This window comes from Pelodiscus sinensis, chromosome 3 (genome assembly GCF_052426305.1).
Source record: "Pelodiscus sinensis isolate ZL-2025 chromosome 3, ASM5242630v1, whole genome shotgun sequence".
Classification (NCBI taxonomy): domain Eukaryota; kingdom Metazoa; phylum Chordata; order Testudines; family Trionychidae; genus Pelodiscus; species Pelodiscus sinensis.
Window position 1 is genome coordinate 201,878,930 of NC_143054.1, and position 22,074 is coordinate 201,901,003.

General features: G+C 46.4%; 2 protein-coding genes across 5 annotated transcripts in view; one reads left to right on the plus strand and one right to left on the minus strand.

Annotated features, from left to right (window-relative positions):
* The window catches only part of GALM (galactose mutarotase), a 35,809-nt gene extending 31,746 nt beyond the window's left edge, over positions 1-4,063 (plus strand). For both annotated transcript variants that reach the window (XM_006112620.5, XM_075925833.2), the window contains 2 exons: positions 1,134-1,308; positions 3,011-4,063. In XM_006112620.5, coding sequence (XP_006112682.3) covers positions 1,134-1,308; positions 3,011-3,088 — 253 coding nt within the window. In that variant the 3' untranslated portion in view covers positions 3,089-4,063. The remainder of the gene's footprint in view (positions 1-1,133; positions 1,309-3,010) is intronic.
* A 1,975-nt stretch (positions 4,064-6,038) lies between these two features.
* On the minus strand, positions 6,039-22,037 carry LOC102463199 (serine/arginine-rich splicing factor 7). 3 transcript variants are annotated; one of them, XR_012903072.2, is made up of 10 exons: positions 21,788-21,962; positions 18,264-18,444; positions 17,572-17,748; positions 16,632-16,706; positions 16,448-16,549; positions 15,814-15,867; positions 11,052-11,154; positions 9,962-10,006; positions 9,299-9,334; positions 7,797-7,854 (listed from the first exon to the last, which is right to left on the minus strand). XR_012903072.2 is itself a non-coding variant. In XM_075925835.2 (9 exons), the coding sequence occupies exons 1-9, from the start codon at positions 21,813-21,815 to the stop codon at positions 7,797-7,799; spliced, it is 756 nt and encodes a 251-aa protein (XP_075781950.1). In that variant the 5' UTR covers positions 21,816-21,962; the 3' UTR covers positions 6,039-7,796. The 3 variants fall into 3 exon arrangements, 2 of the variants coding, with proteins under 2 accessions (XP_075781950.1, XP_089633738.1); XM_075925835.2 differs by lacking the exon at positions 11,052-11,154 and having other exon boundaries at positions 6,039-7,854; XM_089777612.1 differs by lacking the exons at positions 11,052-11,154; positions 18,264-18,444 and having other exon boundaries at positions 6,039-7,854; positions 21,788-22,037.
* Positions 22,038-22,074: the final 37 nt, after the last annotated feature.

Here is a 22,074-nt window from a genome sequence, read left to right on the forward strand (position 1 = left end):
CCCCTTTTTCAGTGTCTGGACTCTGACACTATTGGGCCTTCAAGTTGTTCTCTCTCCAAACCCTCACATTCCATTCACTCCCTCTCCCCAGGAACCACACCATCATTTCACACAGGGGAAAAGGGGTACAGTTGTCCATACAAAAGGTATCAATCCAACTCCTAATACAAAGCTTCTATTAGTACAAACTTTTAATTCATTTATTATATTTTCTTGATAACACAATCTATATACTAATTACTCCTAAGAGCAACAGCGTGATCATGCTGAATCACAAGGATCCTGCTGATCTTTCTCTCTTGACATCAGATACAGACACAAGCAGTTTGCCTGATGTGTCTTTATGAAGGGCTTAGAAGACTGCTGTCTGCTTAGCAGGGAAGAACAGAGTTACGGTTGTTTAACATTCGTTCTCACACTACACGTTAAGCACATCACATAAAACATTATAAAACCCTGTGGTCTACATCATCGACTGCAGTCTCTGAAGGAAGGTCCCGATCTTTTGTCCCTTCCATCTACAGTAATCCTCAGTATATCCCCTCACACGTGAAGACACGCGATGCAGGGCTGTGCTGCTGTCCCCATCCTGCAGATGGGGAACTGAGGCACAGACAGACTGAGATGTTAAGGTCACAGTAGAAGTCTTTGAGCAGGGCAGGGAATTGAACCCCCCTATTCAGGGGGCTATCCTCTCTCCTTGCCCTGCTGGCTTCTGTTTTCCCTGGCTCCCTGCCATTGACTGATGCCTCCCTGGCTCTAACCCTCTCCCATGCCTGGTCTTGTGGCTCCCCTCCACTCCCACAGGCCATCCACTGATGTCAGCCTCCTGTCAGCCATGCCCTGGCCACTGCTTGTCCTCCCGCTTATCTCACTGCCTGGGCTGGGCAGTGCTAACTGCCAGGGAAGTCAAGTGCCCTACAAAACTGCATGAGCTGCAGGCTAATTTTTGGTTCCAGTCTAGCAGGATTCTTATGTCACCATTCCTGGGGCAAAGAGTCTTGCATTGCGGCCTGCAAGGCTGAAGAGACGGAATCAGCACCATCTTCTTTCCCTGTTCCCCAGTTTCCTTTCTTCCCCCTCTTGCTTTCTGTGCCTGCTCCCTGAGTACCAAATTGCTTCTCATTCTACAGGGCACATCATCCCCCTAGTGGCAGGACAGTGGAAGTTTACACCACACAGCCTGGGATCCAGTTCTACACTGGGAATTTCCTGGACGGCTCCCTGAAGGGCAAAGGGGGCTCTGTGTATCCTAAGCATTCAGCCTTCTGCCTTGAAACACAGAACTGGCCAGATGCTGTCAATAAGGTAACTGTTGGTGTGCTGGCAGTATGCACCAGCATGGGGGGAAGGGCTCCCTCGGCTAGTTACATGCATGCTCGTGAAAACGCACCAGCTCCTGACACCTGGTCTACTGTAGATCTGAATGAGTTCAGGTGTGCAGCCCCTTGTCGAGATGCAGTTACTCCAGTGTAAAGGGGCCTTCTACCAGCATGGCCTGGTTCCCTTCTTACACAGGACTGGCTAAACCCGCATAAAGCTCCATTGTTCCTCGTGACTGTCCATACCTGGGGGAAGGTGCATCCCTTTGACTTTGAGGGGAGCTAGTGGTGCAACTCGTGTGTGTAGACAAGCCTTTGAGAAACTGCACCTCTCAGGCCTTAATTCTGTAGGCTGTGGCTAAGTAAATGCCCAAGAAAGGCAACCCCCAGCTCTTCGGAAGAGTGCCCTGGGATCTTTCACAGCTGCTTTCCCAGTCATGTCCCACGCCTGAGCACAAAGCTCAAACTGGGCATTGATTGCAGAGTGAGGACAGAACTCCACTAGGAGTGCCACAAACAACACCCCTTCTGGGATCTGTTTGGACTTGGGTTTCCAGGAACAAATTAACCAAATGCACCACCAGTCCCTCCCCCCAAGGTGTCACAGGCCAGACGCTGGGTCTGGAAGGAGGCAGCTGTATGCCTTGCTTGGAGGAGGAGGAGATATTGTCAATGATTGTCTTAGGGGTGTGAACAGTTAAGTAGGTAACTGTGTAACCACTGAAAATCTCACTGGTTACACATGCTGAGGGCTCTGCAGTATAAAGCGTCAATAAGCTCAGCACAGTCTTCACGGGAGCAGGGCCACCTGCCCTGCCAGCTCTGCTGCTGGGGAAGGACCTTCCCTGCTGTAAGTTACATGCTGGCCCTGCTCCCAGGGACCCAGCATGTAACCTGTAGCCGGGGGGGCGGGTTAGGGCAGGCCCACCGTGGATCAGAGGAGCCCCTGCCTGTGGTGGGCCCGGTGGGGCTGGTGCAGCCCCCTGCTGGGGTGGGCGGGGAGCTGCTTCAGCCCCTGTGGTTAACTGGAACTGGTCAGCACCCCGTTTGGGGTGATGCCTTCACGGCCCTAGATTGTATCTTATCAACTAGAGGGCTGCTCACTTTGTTCCCTTTGTCAGGCAAGTTCATTGTACCCACCAGGGGCTCCCTGCAGCCCTCCATTCCACCTCCCCACGAGTGCTCTGTGGGCCACTGTCAGGGACACCCTGCAATCCTTCCCAGGGGCTCTGAACTGTGTCTAAATGAACCTCGGTACAGTAATCAGCCCTGCCCTCCCTTCACCCATACCCTCTCCCTGACTGTCTTCCCAAGAAAACACAGCTGGCCTCAGGCAGCCAAACTCTGAAGAACAATGTGCTGCTCCTTTCAAAATGCTCCCCCCTCAGAAGAGCTGGGCCTGGAGCAGCTGGGATAAATGCACAACCCCCCCCCCCCCCCCAAGCCAGGAGACTGCAACAGATGTTAAATGGAGCCCGTTGGGTCCCAGCGTTACGTGTCCTTTGTTAGGGAACTGGAAGCTGTCGGGTTCACCCAGCTCGCCTTAGCAGGCTGTTCTGCCATGAAAAGGAGAACAAGGATTTTCGATCTTTTTACCAATGGTGAAAATGACTCTTGCCGTGCAGTGGCAGCACTCACCCCCAGGCTGTGACACTGTCAGAATGAAGCTGTTGGTTTTCTTTCCACAGCCCCGTTTCCCCAGTGTGCTGCTGCGGCCAGGCGAGGAGTACAACCACACAACTTGGCTGAAGTTTACTGCAGCGTGAGGAGAGTCACATCTGTAGCCACAAGCGGAAAGTCCAGTGGTGGGGTGGGAGCAGGGGCAGTCACTAAAAATAGCTGCAGGAGCATGGATTGGCCTCCAGCACAACAGAGGTGGCATGTGCTGGGACCTCTCCTAAGGATGCCATCTGGACACGGGCTTGACAGCTATCACTGGTAAAACTCCCCTTCATGTGGGACTAGCACTGAGGCCTGCCCCCGCCCCAGGGACCTGGCTGCCACTGGTGTCAGTAGGAGTTAGGCTCCTCAATACCTTTAAAAATCTGACCCTTGATGGCTGCTGAATTAGGGGTGTGATGTTTTACCAATACAATTATAGTAGGACGGGTGCACAACACACGTACTTATTTCCCTTTCTCTAGGTATAAAACAGCCCAGAGAAAGAAATGCCTGTGTAATGGTAGCTCATCTTCAGACAAACGGGAACTGAAGCCCGAGGGGCTACGGGCTGCATCCTCAAAGGCGCTCAGTTACCTAATGCCCATGGCGTTATCGTTGAGGCACTGGCCCTACGTGCAGGACTAAGCCCACTCCATAGCTAGGTTAGGCAGAGTGATTTGTGACTGACTTAGCTCTGTTGTTTTGCTTGAGGGGAAGGGTGTAAGTTATACCAGCACCCGGGCAGTTTTGCTAGCCAAAGCTGCACCCCCACTAGGCGTGGTTTGCCAGTATAGTGGACTGGCAAAGTGCAGCTTGTGCAGATACAGTAGGGATTTGCAGGAGCCGCTTTACCTTGTGGTGCCTAACTAATCAAAATGGCTGTCATCCGTACCCATGTCCAGCCGCCCCCCTCCCCCCCACCAGAAAATGTCTCTGTGAAGATTAAAATCTGCTCAACTTCATCTGGTGCTAGTAGCTGATGCAGGACTTATGCCTGCTACGTACGCTACAAAGATCTTGCTTATTGCTTTCACTGTATTGCTTTTACTTCTGCAATAAAAATGAATTTTCAAGATGAAGTGCAGACACACAAAACCCAGTTCTCAAGCTGAAGCCACAGAGTGGCGCACGGGGGGGGGGGGGGGGGGGGCGAGGTAGGACTACACATGACCTTTCCAGAGCTGATCTGTGCTGGCCAATCGCCTAGCTTGAGTGCCTCTGGCTACCAATGGCCATCAAGGCATTGGTAGTGCAGCTGGTTCTCACTGAGGGGCAGAGATGCCCCAGCTATGCCTCCAGCACCAACCCTGGACTGCAGAAGGGGCCATGCAAGGATCTGATGATATTGTGGAGAGGGAGAGCCTCTCTGACCCAGATCTAAGCTTTGTGCTAGAGGAAACAGAGCAAAACCATCAAATGCAGCCCAGTATGGGACCCAGAGACTACCCCATTGACGTAATCTGATCACAGAGCATTTTACTGATACTGTGTGCAATTTCTTTTTAGATTAACACGTTAAGTCCAGAAGGGTCCATTGTCGTCATATACTCTGACCTCCTGCATAACAGAAAACTTTCCTGAATTAATTCCTGCTTCAAATCCATTAGCTATGGTTGAACTAGAAAACGATCTTGTTTTAAAAAATCCCACTGACAGAGAATTCACCACATAGCTGCGTAGGCTGGTCCTTTAATTACCTTCATTGTTAAAAATGTGGGCCTATTTCTAGTCTGAATTTGTACAGTGTCACCTTCCAGCCATGGGCTCTCATTAAACCTTCCTCAGCTAAACTCGAGAGTTTTATCCAGTTTCTGGTTCCCACATAGGTACATGCAGACTGTGATCAAACTGCCCAGTACTGTTCTCTTCAGTAAGAGCATCAGGGTGGCCATGCTGGTCAGACCAATGGTGCATCTCGCCCAGTGTCCTGTCTGCCCACAGTGGCCACGGCCCAGTGCCCCAGAGGGAGTGAGCAGAATAATCAAGTGAGCCACCTCCTGTCATTCACTCCCTGGCAAACAGAGGCCAGGGACCCCATCCCTGCCCAATAGCCACTGATGAACCCATCCTCCATGAACTTATCTCACTCTTTTTTGGAACCCTGTTACAGTCCTGGCTAATAAGCTACATAGATTGGCATCATGAGACTCACCTAAGGCATGTTTTCAGGTTTTGTAATCATTCTCACGGCTTTTCTCTGAGTCCCCTCCAATTTTTTGAATATTCTTCTTGAATTATGGGCATTAGACCTGGACACAGGCTTCCTGTAGTAGTTACCTCAGTGAAACCACAGTGTTAATGTAACATCCGTAAGTCCATATTCCCTTGATACACCCAAGGGTCACATTAACCTTTTTGGCAACAGCATCTGCTTATCCACTGTGACCCCAGATCTTTGCTTCCGAGGAGAGTCTGCACTGCCCATGGCTGTCCCCTTCTCTGCCTTACCACAGCAGGGGACCGCCAGCCTACATATAAGCTAGTCCCTCATGTAGTCCCAGGACCGTTTAGTGTGCACCACACTGTTCCAGCCGAAGGAAGTGCAACACTACTAGCTGACTATGTCTAGACTGGCATGATTTTCCGCAAATGCTTTTAACTGAAAAGTTTTCCGTTAAAAGCATTTGCAGAAAAGAGCGTCTAGATTGGCACGGATGCTTTTCCGCAAAAGCACTTTTTGTGGAAAAGCGTCCGTGCCAATCTAGACGCACTTTTCCGCAAAAAAGCCCTGATCGCCATTTTCGCAATCGGGGCTTTTTTGCTCAAAACAAATCTGAGCTGTCTACACTGGCCCTTTTGTGCAAAAGCTCTGCGCAAAAGGACTTTTGCCCGAACGGGAGCAGCATAGTATTTCCACAAGAAGCACTGATTTCTTACATGAGATCGTCAGTGTTCTTGCAGAAATTCAAGCGGCCAGTGTAGACAGCTGGCAAGTTTTTCCGTAAAAGCAGCTGCTTTTGCGGAAAAAACTGGCCAGTCTAGACACAGCCTCTCTGTTTTCTAGGTTGTTCTGGAGGTGTAGAGAGACAGACGAGATGAGATGTACCAGGACAGTGATTTTAGACTGCAGGTTTATTGTGGAGTAGGTTGTCTTAGCAGTACAGAAGAAGAAAGTGCTTGTTAAATACAGTAGCATCATTTCATGTGGCACTTTTACTAGATTTACTGTAAAACTGCTAGACAATGGACTGTGTATATTGATGAGTGTCATCCTAAGCAATGATTTCTGGGTATATTTGCTGAATTATTCCAGGAGAATCATACAATGTTGTTATTTCTTGTTCCCCATTTTGCAGTCTTGTTTTATGGACATTAGCAGAATATCAATCACAGCATAATTAGAAATGGGAGCCGATGCTTCTGTTGCTAAGCAACAATGCACTGAATGTAAAACCAGACCCCAGAAAAATCAAGAATAGGCATCAAAGCTGGTAGGAAAGTGGCCAGTCCACTCAAGAAATAAAGCTGCCAAGTGAAATATCTTCAGAACGTGGGAGACTACTTAGAAGCTCTAACATCTCTCTGACAGAAGAGGCTCCTAACATTAAATGAAAAATCTGTTATCTGAAAATTGTGGGTTACCCAAAATTTGCCTTTTGGTCCAAAAGATTGTTTTGCTATTTAAGGTACCACATTAATAACTTTTTGTTTTTAAAAGCTTGTAAACTTATAATCTGTCATTAGCCAGTTCATTAGAGCCCAAACAAGTCTGCTCTTTCAAATTTAGTGGCTGTTAAAAAAAAACCAAACAGTTCTCCGTAAATGCTGAAACTGACACCTAGCAACATGATATAAAATAGTCCAGATTAAAAAAATAGCACTTTTTAATATCTATTAAAAAGGGTGCTGGCATCTAACACTATTTTTGCCAACCAGGTAAGACCTATGGATAGCCAGTCTCTGTTTCAATATGAAATGCCACATTTTCATGCAGCTCCTAGCTACAGACCAACGGGCTTCAGGGAGTTTCACAAAAGATTCATTTTAAGCTCTTCAATCACATATTGCTGTGTGCACTACAGAATTTATCTTACTAATATCTAAACAGGTTTTCTCTACCAGCATACAGGCTGCTCTATGATAGCAATGTGTTGCAAAACAGTTTGCAACTGCACAAGTTCAGTCAGTTTTTCCTCAGATTAAACTAAGTGACCCTAAATGGGTTGTGGAGGGGGAAAAAAAGCATTATAGCTACCTTCTCTCTCAGAACACAAACTGTTATTGAAAGACAACCTGCAATGCAAATACTATGCTTGTGCCCTACCAAAACATTTACTTTTGGTAAACAAGTTTTATGCATTAGAAATTTGTACTTTCTCTACACTGGAAGTTTACAATGAACAGAGATCTCATGCAAATGCTGTCACAGGAAGTTATGGCAACTGAGCTATCAAGGATTTTAGCCAGTGTTTAAAATTTTGTTAGATAAGTTCACATTACTAGAGACTATTTCAAATCAACTGGGAAGAAGAATATGATTGATTTAGGATAGACTAGTTTTTTTTAAGCAGAGCACCACAAGGAGTTTTATAGTTAGAATCACACATTTTATTTGAATGTGTGAATAAAAAAGTGTCAGTAAGAGAGGCCCACATTTTCAGATCACAGGGTGTTAAATATGTACAACAAAGCAAGTTGTGCACTAGTCTACTGATATAACTTAGATTTAAAAAGATCCAGATCCATACCAACTGCTATCTGATTGAAATACCTTTCTAGAACTAAGCCCTTACCATTTACAAAGACACCACAAAATCCCTTATAATAATGTAAACAAAATAACATTCTTCCTGGAAGGTTAACTTTGAAATTTCAGCCCATTCTTTCAGGACTTGCACTCCTCCTTCGCGGGCTTCCTGATGGTGAACGACTGGAAGTGGAAAGAAAACAGCTGTCAGTTGGAGTAACTTTAGTACTGATCGGGAACCACAGGTTCACCACCACCCTGGATATTTAACATCCTTAAGTCTGGCACCCTTGGGACCTGAGTGGTGCCAAACCAGAGAATTTGCTGAACCCTGAAAGGACAATATTGTCCAGCAACATCACCAACACTCCCACTGCTCACTGGGCTCTTACAAGACACTTGGGGTAAGTTAGAGCTAAGTATCAGCACAGAGCACTGAGAGCCAGGACTGGTGGCTGTAAACATTATGGGACCGTGAGACATTTGGCCACCCCCATTGTAAGTAGCCACCCACTAAAATCATGCCAGACCATGGATGTTGCTAGACCAAAGAGTGCCAGATGCTCAACCTGTAGTGGCATTTTAAAGTTTTATTAATACATCATTTAAGATTTGAAAGCCTTTTCTAAAGTCCAAAAATAGGAAAAAAAGAATGCTACACGCAGGGCCTCAGTGTGGCAGGTCACAAGCCACTCGAGCTCCTGTGCACTCCTCAGGAGATTTTTGCCAAGCTTGGAAGAATTGTCTCCCAGTGTTCAGAAAAGATACTTAGGCAAATTAATGGAGAATGGTTCTAAATGGCTCAGACTAAAACTGAAAAAACAAAGCAAGTGATTAATCACATAAAATACAGAGGAGTTCTAGTAAGAACTGATCTGGACTACAAAAGGGAAATGTAGAGAATTTTACCTTGCTATTACCATGAAGGAACAGCAGACTGTATAGCTGTTTTTTAAGAGAGAGCCATCAGCAAGGATGAGAGCGGTTTGAGTCCATTCAACCGGATGGGTGTTTGTTAAGAAGTCTTTAGTTTGTGTTTTGCTTCACACATTTCATCGGCAACCAGCTTTACTCTGGGCCATTTTCATTTTCCTCTATGCTTAGAATTATTCAGATCTTTCCTCTGGCTACAAACATCCCTTGAGAAACTAGGTTCAGTACTTCTGAAAAAGGTTTAGCTGTAAGCCCACTGCACCTTCTACAAAGTCAGTCAGTCTCTGTGTCACTGGAGTTTTTAAAAGAGGCTGTTTAAAATGGATTCTCCCTGTGTCTTTCTGACCATAAGTTTAATGTGATTTTGCTTATCCTCTTGCATAGAACTCAGTTCAATGAAGCCTTTGCAGAGGAGGGAAATCCTACAGCAACAGCACAAGAAAAGCTTTTCATAGTACACCATGTTCCCGCTTTCTTGGGAGCAGTTTACCTCTAGGCGCCTCACTTTAATAATCAGTGTCACATGCATTGAGGAAGCCCACTCCACCCAAAATATTCCTTTTAGTGCTTTCAGTGAGCTACAGGGAAAAGCTCTGGTAATCTCAGTACTGGCAAATGCTGACTTTTCAGTAGTGATGACCATAGAGGCTAATGCTGTAACACCAGCGGTCTTTAGTAGCGAGATTCTACTTACCTTCTTTTTGGAGAGGGGGATCTGGACTTTGATCGGCTACAAAACAGAAAGAAATAATAAGTGACAAAACTTCATACAGTTGCATTACAACAAAACAATTTTGCCCATAACCTTAAAACAGAATCTCTGAGGCAGCACTTCACATAGGTGTTACTGACGTGCAAAATCTTTTAAAGGGTCTTGCAGGGCCATCACAGTAGTCCCCCCATCTTTACCACATCTGCAGCAAATCCTTTTATGTGTGTTAAGAACAATATTAAATGTTGTGGTAATATTAAATGTTAATGTTGTGTTTATGTATCACAACAATTCTATGATAAGAGGTGGAGGAGGAGAACAAGTTGATTCAGTACTGTGGTGAAAACTAAATAGGTAGAACAAAAAATGGGGTAGGGAAATACCCCTCCCCCTCGCCCGCTTCCCTCCCCCCTACATACTCATTCACCTGCAAAGAAATTATTTTCTAGATAGAATTATGTTTCAAGTAAAAAATTCACTAAATATTCATGACCTTTGAAGTAAAAATCCCAAGTAATAACCCTTAGCAATAACACCCTTCAAACAGAAGTGAAATAATGGTCCAAGCAAAGGGCTTTTTGAGTCACAACAAAACAGCTCTGACATCTAAAAGATCTAGTGCAGGATTCAGCATTACGAGCTCACCTTTTAGCAGGCGAGCCAGATTTAGATCTACCATGGGACCCAGACCTACAATGGAAGAGAAATATCGCTCAGCAAGGCACCAGTGGGATGCATGTACAGTGAGGTTACCTAAATCAGGGATAATGGAGGGCTAGTGACTCACAGGTAGAAATCCACCTGTGAGAGGGGCTTTGGCAGTTACACTTCAGAAGACAGCTTTTTAATTCAATGCCACACATGCTAAATATTACTTGAGACAGTTCACATGCATATATTCTCCAATCAAAGAAAGCTATGACTAGTATTTTCATAAACACAATTGCATACTGTATTCAAGACTCCACTGGGATGGATGACTTCCACCCGAAAACCAAGCTGTTTTCCAGTCAGTGCTCTCTTGCAACTGAACAATCATCATTTCAATGTTAACTCTTTAGCCATTTTAAATCTTCAACCTTGGTTAAAAGTGTCTGCTGAAAGTGGGACAAATTTTTTAGGTACAGAAAGTTAACTGTTCTGAAAAGTCTTCCAAAGATTTCAGTATTACTGATGTTACTCATGAAAGTAGATGAATTTTCTAGATTGTTTCATCAACAGGGAGTATTTTAATTTTCTAGTATTCAGACCTTTCCTCAACTATTTCAGAATCTCATAAGCTTCAAATATGGTCAGGATTGTGATTGCTATGTTTAGATAAACCTTGAACTAGTATATTGAACTCAGCAGAACTCATTGATTCCGTGTCTTCATCCTTTAATGTCCATTCTAAACCAAGAACATAGTTACTTTGAAACAGATACAGCCTTAGCCAAGTGACACTGCTGTACCTCAGTTCTAATGTTAATTCTTGTAAAACAACCTTGAGTTCTTGATCAAGTCACTGTGATCAAGAAATTCACAGTCTTCTTTCCTTACCAGCTTATCACCCAAATGTTGCTCCGTTGCTTTTGCACAGAGCTTCTTGAAACACAAGACAATGTGTCCAATTAGTTTAGCAAGATAATTCATGAATACAGTAAGCCACACTCTGAGCTTCACTGGAGTAGAAGTTGTCACTGTCAGGTATTTTCAAAAGCAGAATCCTTGTAACAAGACACTGATAATTCCTTACTTGTAAAAATCTCCAGTAGTGTCAGCAGTTCGTTTTGCATTCCATCTCCTCTGATGCTCATCTTGTAGTGACTGCTGACCATTCCCAGGAGCATGCAGCAATACTCATGTAATGAAATATGCCAGCATGTTTTCAAGTCAGATACAATTAGCTCACTCATATTCATTTGAGTTTCATTTCTCCTATTTCTGCAGAATGGCACACTGGTGCCATTTTCTTGGCTCAGAAAATATTTCAACAAAAAGAATTAGTATGAGACCAGTGCTTCCTTAATATAACCACAACAGCAAAAAAGTTCTCCTGCTGCGTGATGTTGTAGTCTTTTAAAACTAGCAGCAGGGTGGGAAAGTTTAACTGGCTGTAAATAAGGATGTTAAGTAGTGGGTAAATGACTAATCGTGTACTCAATACAATTCGTCGTTAAGGTCCCGCTGCAACTCTGCAGTTTAAACGTAATAGGAGCTGGGAATGCAGGCAACCTGGTTCCTGCTATATTTAAACTGCAGAGCCATAGTGGGGATAGGCCTGGGACCCAACGTGAGCTGGGATGGCTTCAGTTCCAGCTCACGCTGGGTCCCCAATGACTGTGGCTCTGCCTTTTAAATGTAATAAAAGCCACCTGGCTCTTACTACATTTAAATGGCAGCGCCACTGTGCCTCTGCCTCTCCTGCCGCCGCACTGTAACAGCTCTAATGCCAAGCCTTTCCTTTGTTCTTCTGTAAAGAAGCAAGATGACTCATCTGCTTACTTGAAAGTCTAACAGTGGCTATTATCAACCCTGCACAGTGAACAATATCCATGTTTGGTTACTTTTCAGTAACTTGAGTCCTGAAATCTTTGTGACTATGGCCACATAACTGCATTCTTACAATGAAACAGATAGGCCATGAACTAGCTTTATGTTTAAATGGGAATTCTAGGTGTAAAATCTGACAAACTGCTGACTCAGTGAAAACAATCCCAGTGCCGAAATTCAATAGCCAATGGTATGCAGGGTTATTCAAAGATCTCCCTTGCTGACACAAGATGAGCCAGAATAGTTGTTCTCTGCACATCGCAGGCATGTGCCAATTAAAGTCTGGGCAGATGCAATGAAGATGAAAGAATGGCCAAGTGAAGAAGTGAACTTGGAGGAACAAGCGTTCAGGCTCACTGTGGCACTCAGGGGTAACAGAATGAGAGCCCACCTGAACAGTAAGAGAAAGCACACAAGGCAGGGCTTCTCACCGTACTTCCTCCCAAATCTTACTGCACTCAGCTCAGTATTTCTCCTCTCTTACCCACTGCCACCTCCTCTGCTTCTTCCACTTAGGGATTCATCGCACCTGCCCCACCACCAAGCAGGGCTTCCCCTGCTCTTCATCTTCCCCAAGGAAGTTCTTACTTTCCCTCATACTTATAACAGGGATCCCATCTCTTGCCATCACTAGTACCAGTCTTGTCCTCCCCTCCCGGTAGGGGGCTTTCCCTCTAGGCATGCCCCACCCCAAACAGCAGGAACTACTGCTGCTGCTAGAAGAAATGGAAGGGATGCAACTAGGAGAGAGCTCTTTCATTCTACAGCCCTTCAAGACAGGGAACAAATCTCACAGATGTGGACAAGAGCAGAGAATGGAACAGCACCATCCATAAGGTTCAGACACCCAAATTTTAATTCTGTCTTTGCATAACAGAGAGCAGATCACCTGGTCCACGACTGTCAGCTATGCTGCCCATCACACAGCTTAGACCTTCTTGTGACAGAAGTATTAATGAGAATTCAGGCATGCAACATTTTACACACAATTCTTTAAATCTGGTTTGAGACATTTAATTCCTGTAATACATTCTATACAAAGCAATCCTCCATACTATTGAGCTATCTTCCAGTCATTGGGTACAGAAGCTGATTTAAAGGATAGGTTACAAACCACAGCTAATAGTTCTGCAATTTCACTTTTGAGTTCTTCCAGAACTCTTCAGTGAATGCCATCTGGTCCCAGTGACTTGTTACTGTTAAGTTTATCAATTTGTTCCAAAACCTCATCTAATGGCATCTCAATCTGGGACAATTCCTCAGATATGTCACCTAAAAAGAATGGCTCAGTTTTGGGGATCTCCTTAACATCCTCAGCCGTGAAGACCGAAACAAAGAATTCATGTGGTTTCTCCGCAATGACACTTTATTGTCTTTGAGTGCTCCTTTAGCATCTCCATCATCCAGGGGCCCCACTGGTTGTTTAGCCAGCTTCCTGCTTCTGCTATTACTATTTAAGTTTTTAGCTAGCTGCTCTTCATACTACTTTTTGCTTTTCTCATTAAAATTTACACTTCATTTGACAGAGTTTATGCTCCTTTCTATTTTCCTCACTAGGATTTAACTTCCACTTCTTGAATGATGCCTTTTTATCTCTGGGTGTGTCTAGACTACATGGCTCCGTTGACGGAGCCATGTAAAGTAGTTTACTTGACAGTCAATGAAGCGGGGATTTAAATAATCCCTGCTTCATTAAAATAAAAATGGCCACTGCACTGTGCCGACAATCAGCTGATCCGGCACAGCGCGGCAGTCTAGACGCGGATCGGTTGACAAGGGAAGCCTTTGTTGACCGATCTGTGTGGATAAATCCCTGTGATATTATACTTTATATTAAGATCTTGTCCTTTTAGATCTATCTTTGTTAAGTTTTCTTATAGAATCTCTGGAACATTTCTCCTATAACTTTGTATTAAGACGTGTAGATCTTGTAGGAGAGGAATGTCTTTTGAGCTCTCTCCTTTCCTTGATTGTCCTGTTGAAATGAATGAGGTGTGAATGGAGAATGAAAGGTGAGCACCTCCAGCAGCAGTTGCAAGGCTGGAGAAGGTCTGGGAGCCAGATCTAAGACAATACCTGTAAAGTGAGCTCATTGAGAAAATTGGACACACAGAGGCCTTGGGAGTCAAACAGCAAGTGCCTGCCCTTGGAAGCTCTCTCTTTGAATCAGCATTAAGAAAGGTGAGGTGATGACTAATCGGCTGCATGAGAGGGATAAATAGGAGGCATCTTGCAGAGGGACCCCGGGTTTTCGTCTTGTCAACATGGGAACATCAATTCCGATCTGCAGAAGCCCAGCTCCACCCCTCCCCCATCTAACTCACCTGGCCAGTGCAGTTAGCGGGAGCAACTTTTGGTAACAACAAGATGGAGTGTGTGTGCGTGAGTGTGTGTGAGAGAGTGAATGAGTGTAATGTATCGTATGCATATGATAAATATTGATTGATCTATGTATGTTCAATAATGTGGAGTGTTGCTTTATCCCCCTGAAAAAGATCCCGGGTGCTTCTTTTAATCAAAACATCCATGTCTAGACTGCCGCGCTGTGCCGGATCAGCTGATTGTCAGTACAGTGCGATGGCCATTTTTATTTTAATGAAGCAGGGATTATTTAAATCCCCGCTTCATTGACTATGTTGAGTAAACTACTTTACATGGCTCCGTTGACGGAGCCATGTAGTCTAGACACACCCTCTCACTGCTTCTTTTACTTGGTGGTTAAGCCACGGTGGCACTTTTTTGGCTCTCATACTGTGTTTTTTAATTTGGGGTATATATTTAAATTGGGCCTCTATTATGGTGTCTTTGAAAAGTTTCCATGCAGTTTACCGGGATTTTACTTTAGTTACTGTAGCTTTTAATTTCTGTTTAATTAATCTCCTCACTTTTGTGTAGTTTCCCTTTCTGAAATTAAATGCCACAGTGTTGGGGTACTGAAGTGTTTTCCCACCACAGGGATGTTAAATTTTATTACATTATGGTCACTATTTCCAAGCAGTCCACTTATATTTACTTCTTGAACCAGATCCTGCACTCCTCTTAAAACTAAATTAAGAACTGTCTCTCCCTTTGTGGGTTTCAGAACCAGCTGCTCCAAGAAGCAGTCATTTAAGGTATCAAGAAATTTTATTTCTGTATCCCGTCCTGAGGTGACGTGTACCCAGTCAACATGGGGATAGTTGAAATCCCCCACTATTATTGAGTTTTATATTTAGATAGCCTCTCTAAATCTCCCTTAGCATTTCAGTCACTTTCACTGTCCTGATCAGATGGTCGATAATATATCCCTACCGCTATATTATTATTATTAGCGCATGGAATTACTACCCTAAAGATTCTATGGAACATTTTGGTTCATGTAAGATTTTTACTTCATTTGATTCTACATTTTCTTTCACGTGTAGTGCCATTCCCTCACCAGTACGACCTCTTCTGTCCTTCCGATATATTTTGTACCCTGGACTGACTGTGTCCCATTGATTGTCCTCACTCCACCGAGTTTCTGTGATGCCTATTATATCAATATCCTTCTTTAATATGAGGCACTCTAGTTCACCCATCTTATTATTTAGACGTCTTGCATTTGTGTATAAACACTTTAAAAATGTGTTCCTATTTATTTGTCTGCTATTTTCTGATGTATTACTCTTTCTCATTTGATTGTTTCTCATCTGATCTTAACTATACTTTATCATCTTCCATCCTTTCCTCCTGACTAGAGCATAGGGCATCTCTATTTATTGACCCTCCCCAAAGAGATGTCTCTGTCCAACCCATGTGCTTCTCCGCACCCATGGGCTTTTCCCCAGCCCTTAGTTTAAAAACTGCTTTACAACATGTGGCCATCTGGCCAGTCTGAGTGTGGCTAGTTGGCTATAGTAGTAGCCACTTTAGTGGCTACTGCTTCAGAACTGGTTGGACACCACACAGTTAGTTGCTTTAATCAATCCTGTCAAAGATCTTACCTGCTTCTTGGCCACGTAACAGACCTTGATCTTGATCGTGATCTGGATCTAGATCTAGGTTTTAAAAGATACTAATAAAAATCAATCCAGTGCAAGCAGAAAGTATTAAGATGATTATAGCAGCTTATCAAAGTAGCCTTGTTGCTGACTGATACTAAGATATCTGTGAAGATCACAGAACCTACAGAGTGCATAGGACAATCCGAACAGACACCTATATTACACAGAATAAGGCTATAGCTTTCACTTTGTATCCCAAAAGCTCAGTGCTTGCCTACATGGTGGGGTAATGAACTGCATGTTATTGTGTCTGCATAGTCTGTTTTGGTTTAAAATGGCACCAGTCTACCCAGACCAATTAATGCTCCATAGAAGTCACACTGTTGTAGTGCACATTTCTGCTGTGTAAACAAGCCCTCAACCAATTCTTTTTACACTATCTAATTTAGCTCAAGAAGAAATCAAGTTAATGCCCATAGCCCGTTTGAGGAAATTAGAGTTTGGTTTGGAGGGTTGTCGGTGCCTTTCAGAATCTGCTCTGCAAGCGTGCAAAGGGTACACTTCCCACAAATAGGCTCTGAATCCACAACCTCCATAGAAACATTATCTAGTAGTCCTTGTGCATAACAATTACCTTGATCGTTTTAAAGAGCCTGATCGGGACCTGCGGGGAGAGGCAGATCTAGATCTACGAGGAGAGACAGATCTGGATCTGCGAAGGGAAGCTGACCTGGATCTGGGGAAATTTTAAAAATATAATGATGTGTAATGTTTGATTTATCTTAAAAAATGGAAGCACAAGGCAGTCTGAAACTCACCTCCTTCCACGGCTTCGGCTGCGTGACCGAGAATACCTTCTTCCTCTGGACCTTGAATGAGATCTAGACCGCGACCTAATGTTAGGTTGGAAAAAGTAAGTATTAGAAAAGAATCTTAAGCTATTACTGCACGTGAGCCTCTGCCGAAGTCAAAATTTCAGACAACTAATAGTTAGTGTCTGTCACTTGGAAAAACTCAGGGCCTATTTGCTTTGAGTATTTTTACTACCTAGGAAAGATGTTAAGCTGAATTACATTTTAGAATTACATTATAATATAAAACACTGTAATGCGTATTTAAAATAAACCTTGCAAGTTTGCAGGTCGACCCTCTTTGGCCCAAGGTCTAGCAGATCTAGACGATCTAGAAGTATCTATAGCCGATCGCTGCATCTAGGTGTTCTCTTCAATCTAACGACGATCAAACTGACAGCCAAATGAGCCAGGGTGAGGCTTGATTGACGCAAGAAGATTTTTCTAGGTGGGAATGTGGTCAATCTGGTGTTCCTCTTTCTAAACCGGAGGGGGGCCCCAATTGAAAGCCAAATTTACTGTTACGGCGATCACCGTCTCAAATTTTCTGCCCTTTAAGAATAAGGTGAAGCTAGGTGTAGATGGCTCGAGGGGATCTGGCCTCTTATGCTGATCACCTCAAGGTCTAGGAGAATCTTAATTGTCGGATTTTGCAAGGCGCCTCAGCATGATATCTTAAGGCTCGTGACATTCTGAATCAAGGCGACTGACTCAAACGAAGAAACCTGAAAGGTTTTGACCAGGTTGATTATTAATATATTAACATTGAATATGAAATAACAAATTGTAATAAATATCTGTATAATTACAGCATTAAAGTTAAATTAAATTGGTATAACATTTTATGGCTAATGGCTGCACCAGTAACTGGTGAAAAAAAGAACCAATCACTCCTTTCACACAATACCTGCTCCGCCTTCGTCGACTATAACGATGACAGTCATAAGCATAATGGCCTTTCTCGCCACACTCATAACACCGGTCATTAGGATCAAATGGTCGCCGTGCGGGAGGTCTGTCATAGCGGGAGCGACGGGGCATGCCAGTTGACAGCTCAACCCTCACTCGGGAGCCACAAATCACCCTGTAATTTGATATATTCAAAATAGTCATTATTAATCTGGTATTTTCCCTTATCTAATACCTATTAAATAAGAAAGCCAGTCTCTAAAGAACCACTAAAATGTGAAACCCCCGTTGTTGTTAAAGAGCTATAGCTTTTAAGACCTAACACTTAGGTCAACCTAGCTACATTGCTCTGTGGTGTGAAAAAAACCTGTACCAGTCCTTTTGTAGAAACAGGAGGTTGATGGAAGCCTGGTCACTCGAGGTTTGTACTGTATAGGAAATGGTGTCCCGACTCTCTGTTTCTCTGGAGGTGGATGACGGGAGGGATCACGTGAGGATTACCTGTTGTGATCCCTCCCTCTGGGGCATCTGGCATTGGCCACTGTCGGCAGACAGGACACTGGGCTGGATGGGCCATTGGTCTGACCCAGGATGACCGTTCTTATGTTCTACTACAGTGATGAAGATGCTTGCAGCGCAGTCACAACCTTAGTAAGAGTTAAGGGCTCCAGAAATGCAACACATTCGTACTTTCCATCCAAACCTCGAACTGCATCTTCAGCATCTCTTGGGTCTTCAAATTCTACAAAGGCAAATCCCGGAGGATTTCTTGCTATCCACACTGTGCGCAGGGGACCATAGTAGCTGAATGCTCGCTCCAGTTCGCCCTTTCCGGCCCCAGTGCCCAGGTTTCCCACATACACCTTGGTCTCTGCAAAAGCAAGCCACATTGTCACTGAATGACTGAGTAGCTCACAAATGTAATGTTATTGCTATTGGTACTATTTGCTACTGGGAGCAGTTACTAACTCCTCGGTGTTCTTTTTTTGCTTCGCTATCACACTTTGGTCTCTGCCTTTCCCATACTTCCTGCCCAGGTAGCAAACTGTGACAGGAGACAAACCTGTGACAGCTTACTACTTCTCACCTTCCTGAAATGTGGGGAGGACATATGGAGCGGATGCGGTGAGAGGCTCTGGGGGAAATGGCTGAACACATTTTGCGCACAAATGAACAATTAGCAGACTGACTGCTCCGGACAGATCAGGCCCCAGATGATGCTGTGCGTTTGACTCTAGACCAGTTCCCAGACTATGGGTGGGTGGTGACCTGAGCTTCCCAGGGCAATCATTAGACTTACTACTAGGTCTCAAGGCTGAAGCTCCACCTCCAGCCTCACCTGGGGCAGGCTCAGGCTGTGGGTCCTTCTGTACCCCACCCAGGATGGTGGGGCACAGGCTCCATCGCCTTCCTGGGGTCATGTAGTGACAGAAGGGGTTACAGTGCAGTGAAGTTTGAGAACCCTGCTCTAGACGGTGCTGTGCATTTGAAGGATTTCTTTTAAACTTGCATTGCATTACACAAAGTTGTTGCTATCTGTTCATGAATCCATTTGCTAGAGTGTGCAAAGGGACTCTCTGGATTAGCGATGTTGGATATCATGTAATTGATTAGTCATGCAACTGCATGAAATCTTAGCAGTTACACGACTATTCTCAGCCAATGTACTCCTGGCCCCACCGTAGGGGAGCCCCCTGCCACTCCACGTTGCTGCCTATCAGAGGCAGCAGCGTGGGGTGGCAGGCAGGAGCTGATGCACCAGGGAGCCAGTTTAAAAACCATCACCCTGTGCAGATCAGCTACCTGCTGTCCCACTGCCTCTCACACAGAGGCAGCAGCGCAGGGTGGCAGCAGCCCCTCTCCATGGGGAGCTCAGAGCCCACAAGGACAGAGGCTGCTTAGTCGGGGGAAGAGGGAGGTGGCACTATGGAGCTGGTGCTGGGGGGAACCAGCTTTTAAGATGGCTCCCCCCAGCACTGGCTCCTGCCCGCCCCCCCTCACTGCCTCTGAAAGCTGACTCTCATGCATATCGGCTCCTGCCTGCCTAGGGTTGCCAGATGGTTTAACAAAAAATATCACACACACACACACCTCGGCAAAAAAAACCCCACTCCCCCCCCACACACACACTGGGAAAAAATTCTGTCAAGGAAAAAAAAAAGGGAGGAGACCAAAGTTGTTCACCAAAAGGTGCACCACTCCCTCCAGTTTGGGACCACACACTAAACCCCGATGCACCCACCCCTCTCCCTGAGCCAGGCCCCCCAGTCTCCCCATCCCAATGCACTCACCCCTACCTCAGATCCAGGCCCCGCTAGTGCCGCACTATCCCAATGCACTCACCCCTGCCTCAGAGCCAGCCCCCCCCCCAACATCCCCCCATCCCAGTGCACTCCCTCTTCCCTCTGAGGCAGGCATCCCCAGCATAGGGAGCCTCCGCACCAATCAAATCTCCCCCCTTCCCTCCTGCAGAGCCAGGCACGGCGAAACAATCTGACTTTTAAAGTGGGTGCTTCTGCTGCCTGGCCCTGCTTGCAGTGTGTAGAGGGAGGCATCACATGACCAGCTCCCAGTCTCTGCTGGTCATGTGGGCCAGAGAAGTGTGTGCTCTGTTCCCAGCCCAGCCTAGCGCCCTCCTGCCGCCTGTTCACTAGACTCTGCCATTCTCCTCACTCCGCTGCCCCTGCCAGATGTGGCAGGGGAACATTGTCCCCACGGGGCTTCTGTCCCAGGGGAACGGGAAATACTGGACATTACACATATCCGGTATTTCCTGGTTTTTTTAAGCAATGGAGCCCGCCAATACAGGACCATCCGGGCGAAAACTGGACACCTGGCAACCCTAAGCCTTCCCCCCATACCCTACACACTGCTACCTCTCTAGCAGAGCCAGCATTGCAAGGTGGGGGGTGGGGCAGGCAATCCAGTGCTCTTGGGGAGCCTGCTTAAATCCAGCTCTTCACAGGCATCAGCTCCCACTCCCCCTCTCATCCTTTCTGCCTCTGATACAGAGGCATGGGGGAGGATACATGTAATCAATAAGATTAACCAATAATCCCAGGCTTATCGGTTAATCATGTAGTCAACTACATGTTGACATCCCTACACTGGATAGCGGTCATAAGCATCCAACCAGAGATGGAATTGCTCTGCTCCAAAAACCAGGAACACCTATCACTCTAATCATAGTGTGATGCAAGCAAGCAGTATCTCACTTAAAATGTGTATTACTATATACTTAAAGGGTTTTCTTTAAGTCAATGGGATATGGAGCACCTTTCATATGAGAAGAGGTTAATAAGACTGGAAAAGAGTCTAAGAGAGACTATGACAGAGGTCTATAAAATCATGAGTGATGTGGAGAAATAAAGTCTTATTTACTCCTCATAACACAAGAACTAGGGCTCATGACATGAAAGTAATAGGCAGCAGATTTAAAACAAAGGAGTGTCTTTCCACACTACAGGCAGCTGTGGAACTCCTCGCCACAGGATGTGGTGAAGGTCAAGTCTGTACCAGGGTTCAAAGAGGAAGGTAGCCAGGATGTACAGAGAGGCTGTCACTGGGGGTGGGGGAGGCAGTTATTTTTGACCAGGCAGCACTGCACATATTTTTGAAGTGGCCCTGAGCTGGCCCGGAAGGGGCGGGGCTTCAGGCAGAAGGGGAGGGGCCCGGACACTTCCCTGCTTTCCCCTGATTGGCCTGGGGGGGAGCTGCCCCGCCTTCACGCCCCACCTGGCGGTTCCCTCTAGACTCCCTCCAAGGAGAGGGGGCCGGAAGTCCCTCGCTCCCTGCCCCGCCCGGCCTGCGAGAGCAGCAGGGCCCCCGTGGGCGGACCCATCGCTGGGGGCCGGACGCGGCCGTGTGGCCACCCCTGCGCTAGGTGGCGCTCGGCGCTGCCGGCGGGGCGGGGCGGTCTAGCTGCCAGACGGGAGGCAGCGCATGCGCACAGCCGGCGCCCAATAGCCACACCCCCGAGGCGCCGCCATCTTTGTTGACAGCGCCTCCGTCCCAGGCCTCGGCCCTTCCCTGCGGCCCCCCCCCCGCGCTCCCGCCGCAGCCCCGCCCCGCTCGGGGAGCCGCGGCCCAGGCCCTGCGCGCGCCCGACCGGCCCAAAATGGCGCTGCCCCCCGCGAGCCCCGACAGGCCGCTCCCCTGCGCCCCGACGAGCGGCAAGCGGCGGCCCCTGCGCGCCCAGCCCGGCCCGCACCCACCGCCTCCATAGCGCCCGTAGCGAGACATCGCCTCGGCTCCGGCTGCAGCTCCGCGCCAGGCCCGTCGCGCGCATGCGCCGCGAGCGCCTGGTCGCGCGCATGCGCGCGGGACCCTTCCCCAGCTCTGCGCTTGGGCCGATGTAAAGCGGGAAGTGGAAGTGTGGTTTCTATAGCAACGCGGAGCGGCGCCTCAGGCCTACTTCCGCCGCGCACCCAGAACTTCCGGTGGGCGGGGCCGCAATGTGCGTGGCACCCCCCGCTGGTCTCCTTTGCTCACCACATCTGCG

Bases quoted from the DNA above. Each gene is read 5' to 3' on its own strand.
- LOC102463199 (XM_075925835.2), bottom strand. From the start codon at position 21,815: ATGTCTCGCTACGGGCGCTATGGAGGCG. The intron at 17,749-18,263 runs GTACGAATGTGT...ATCAAATTACAG, and splicing joins GTTCGAGGTTTGGATGGAAA to GGTGATTTGTGGCTCCCGAG. The intron at 10,007-15,813 runs GTAAGATCTTTG...CTTCCATTGTAG, and splicing joins GTTACGTGGCCAAGAAGCAG to GTCTGGGTCCCATGGTAGAT.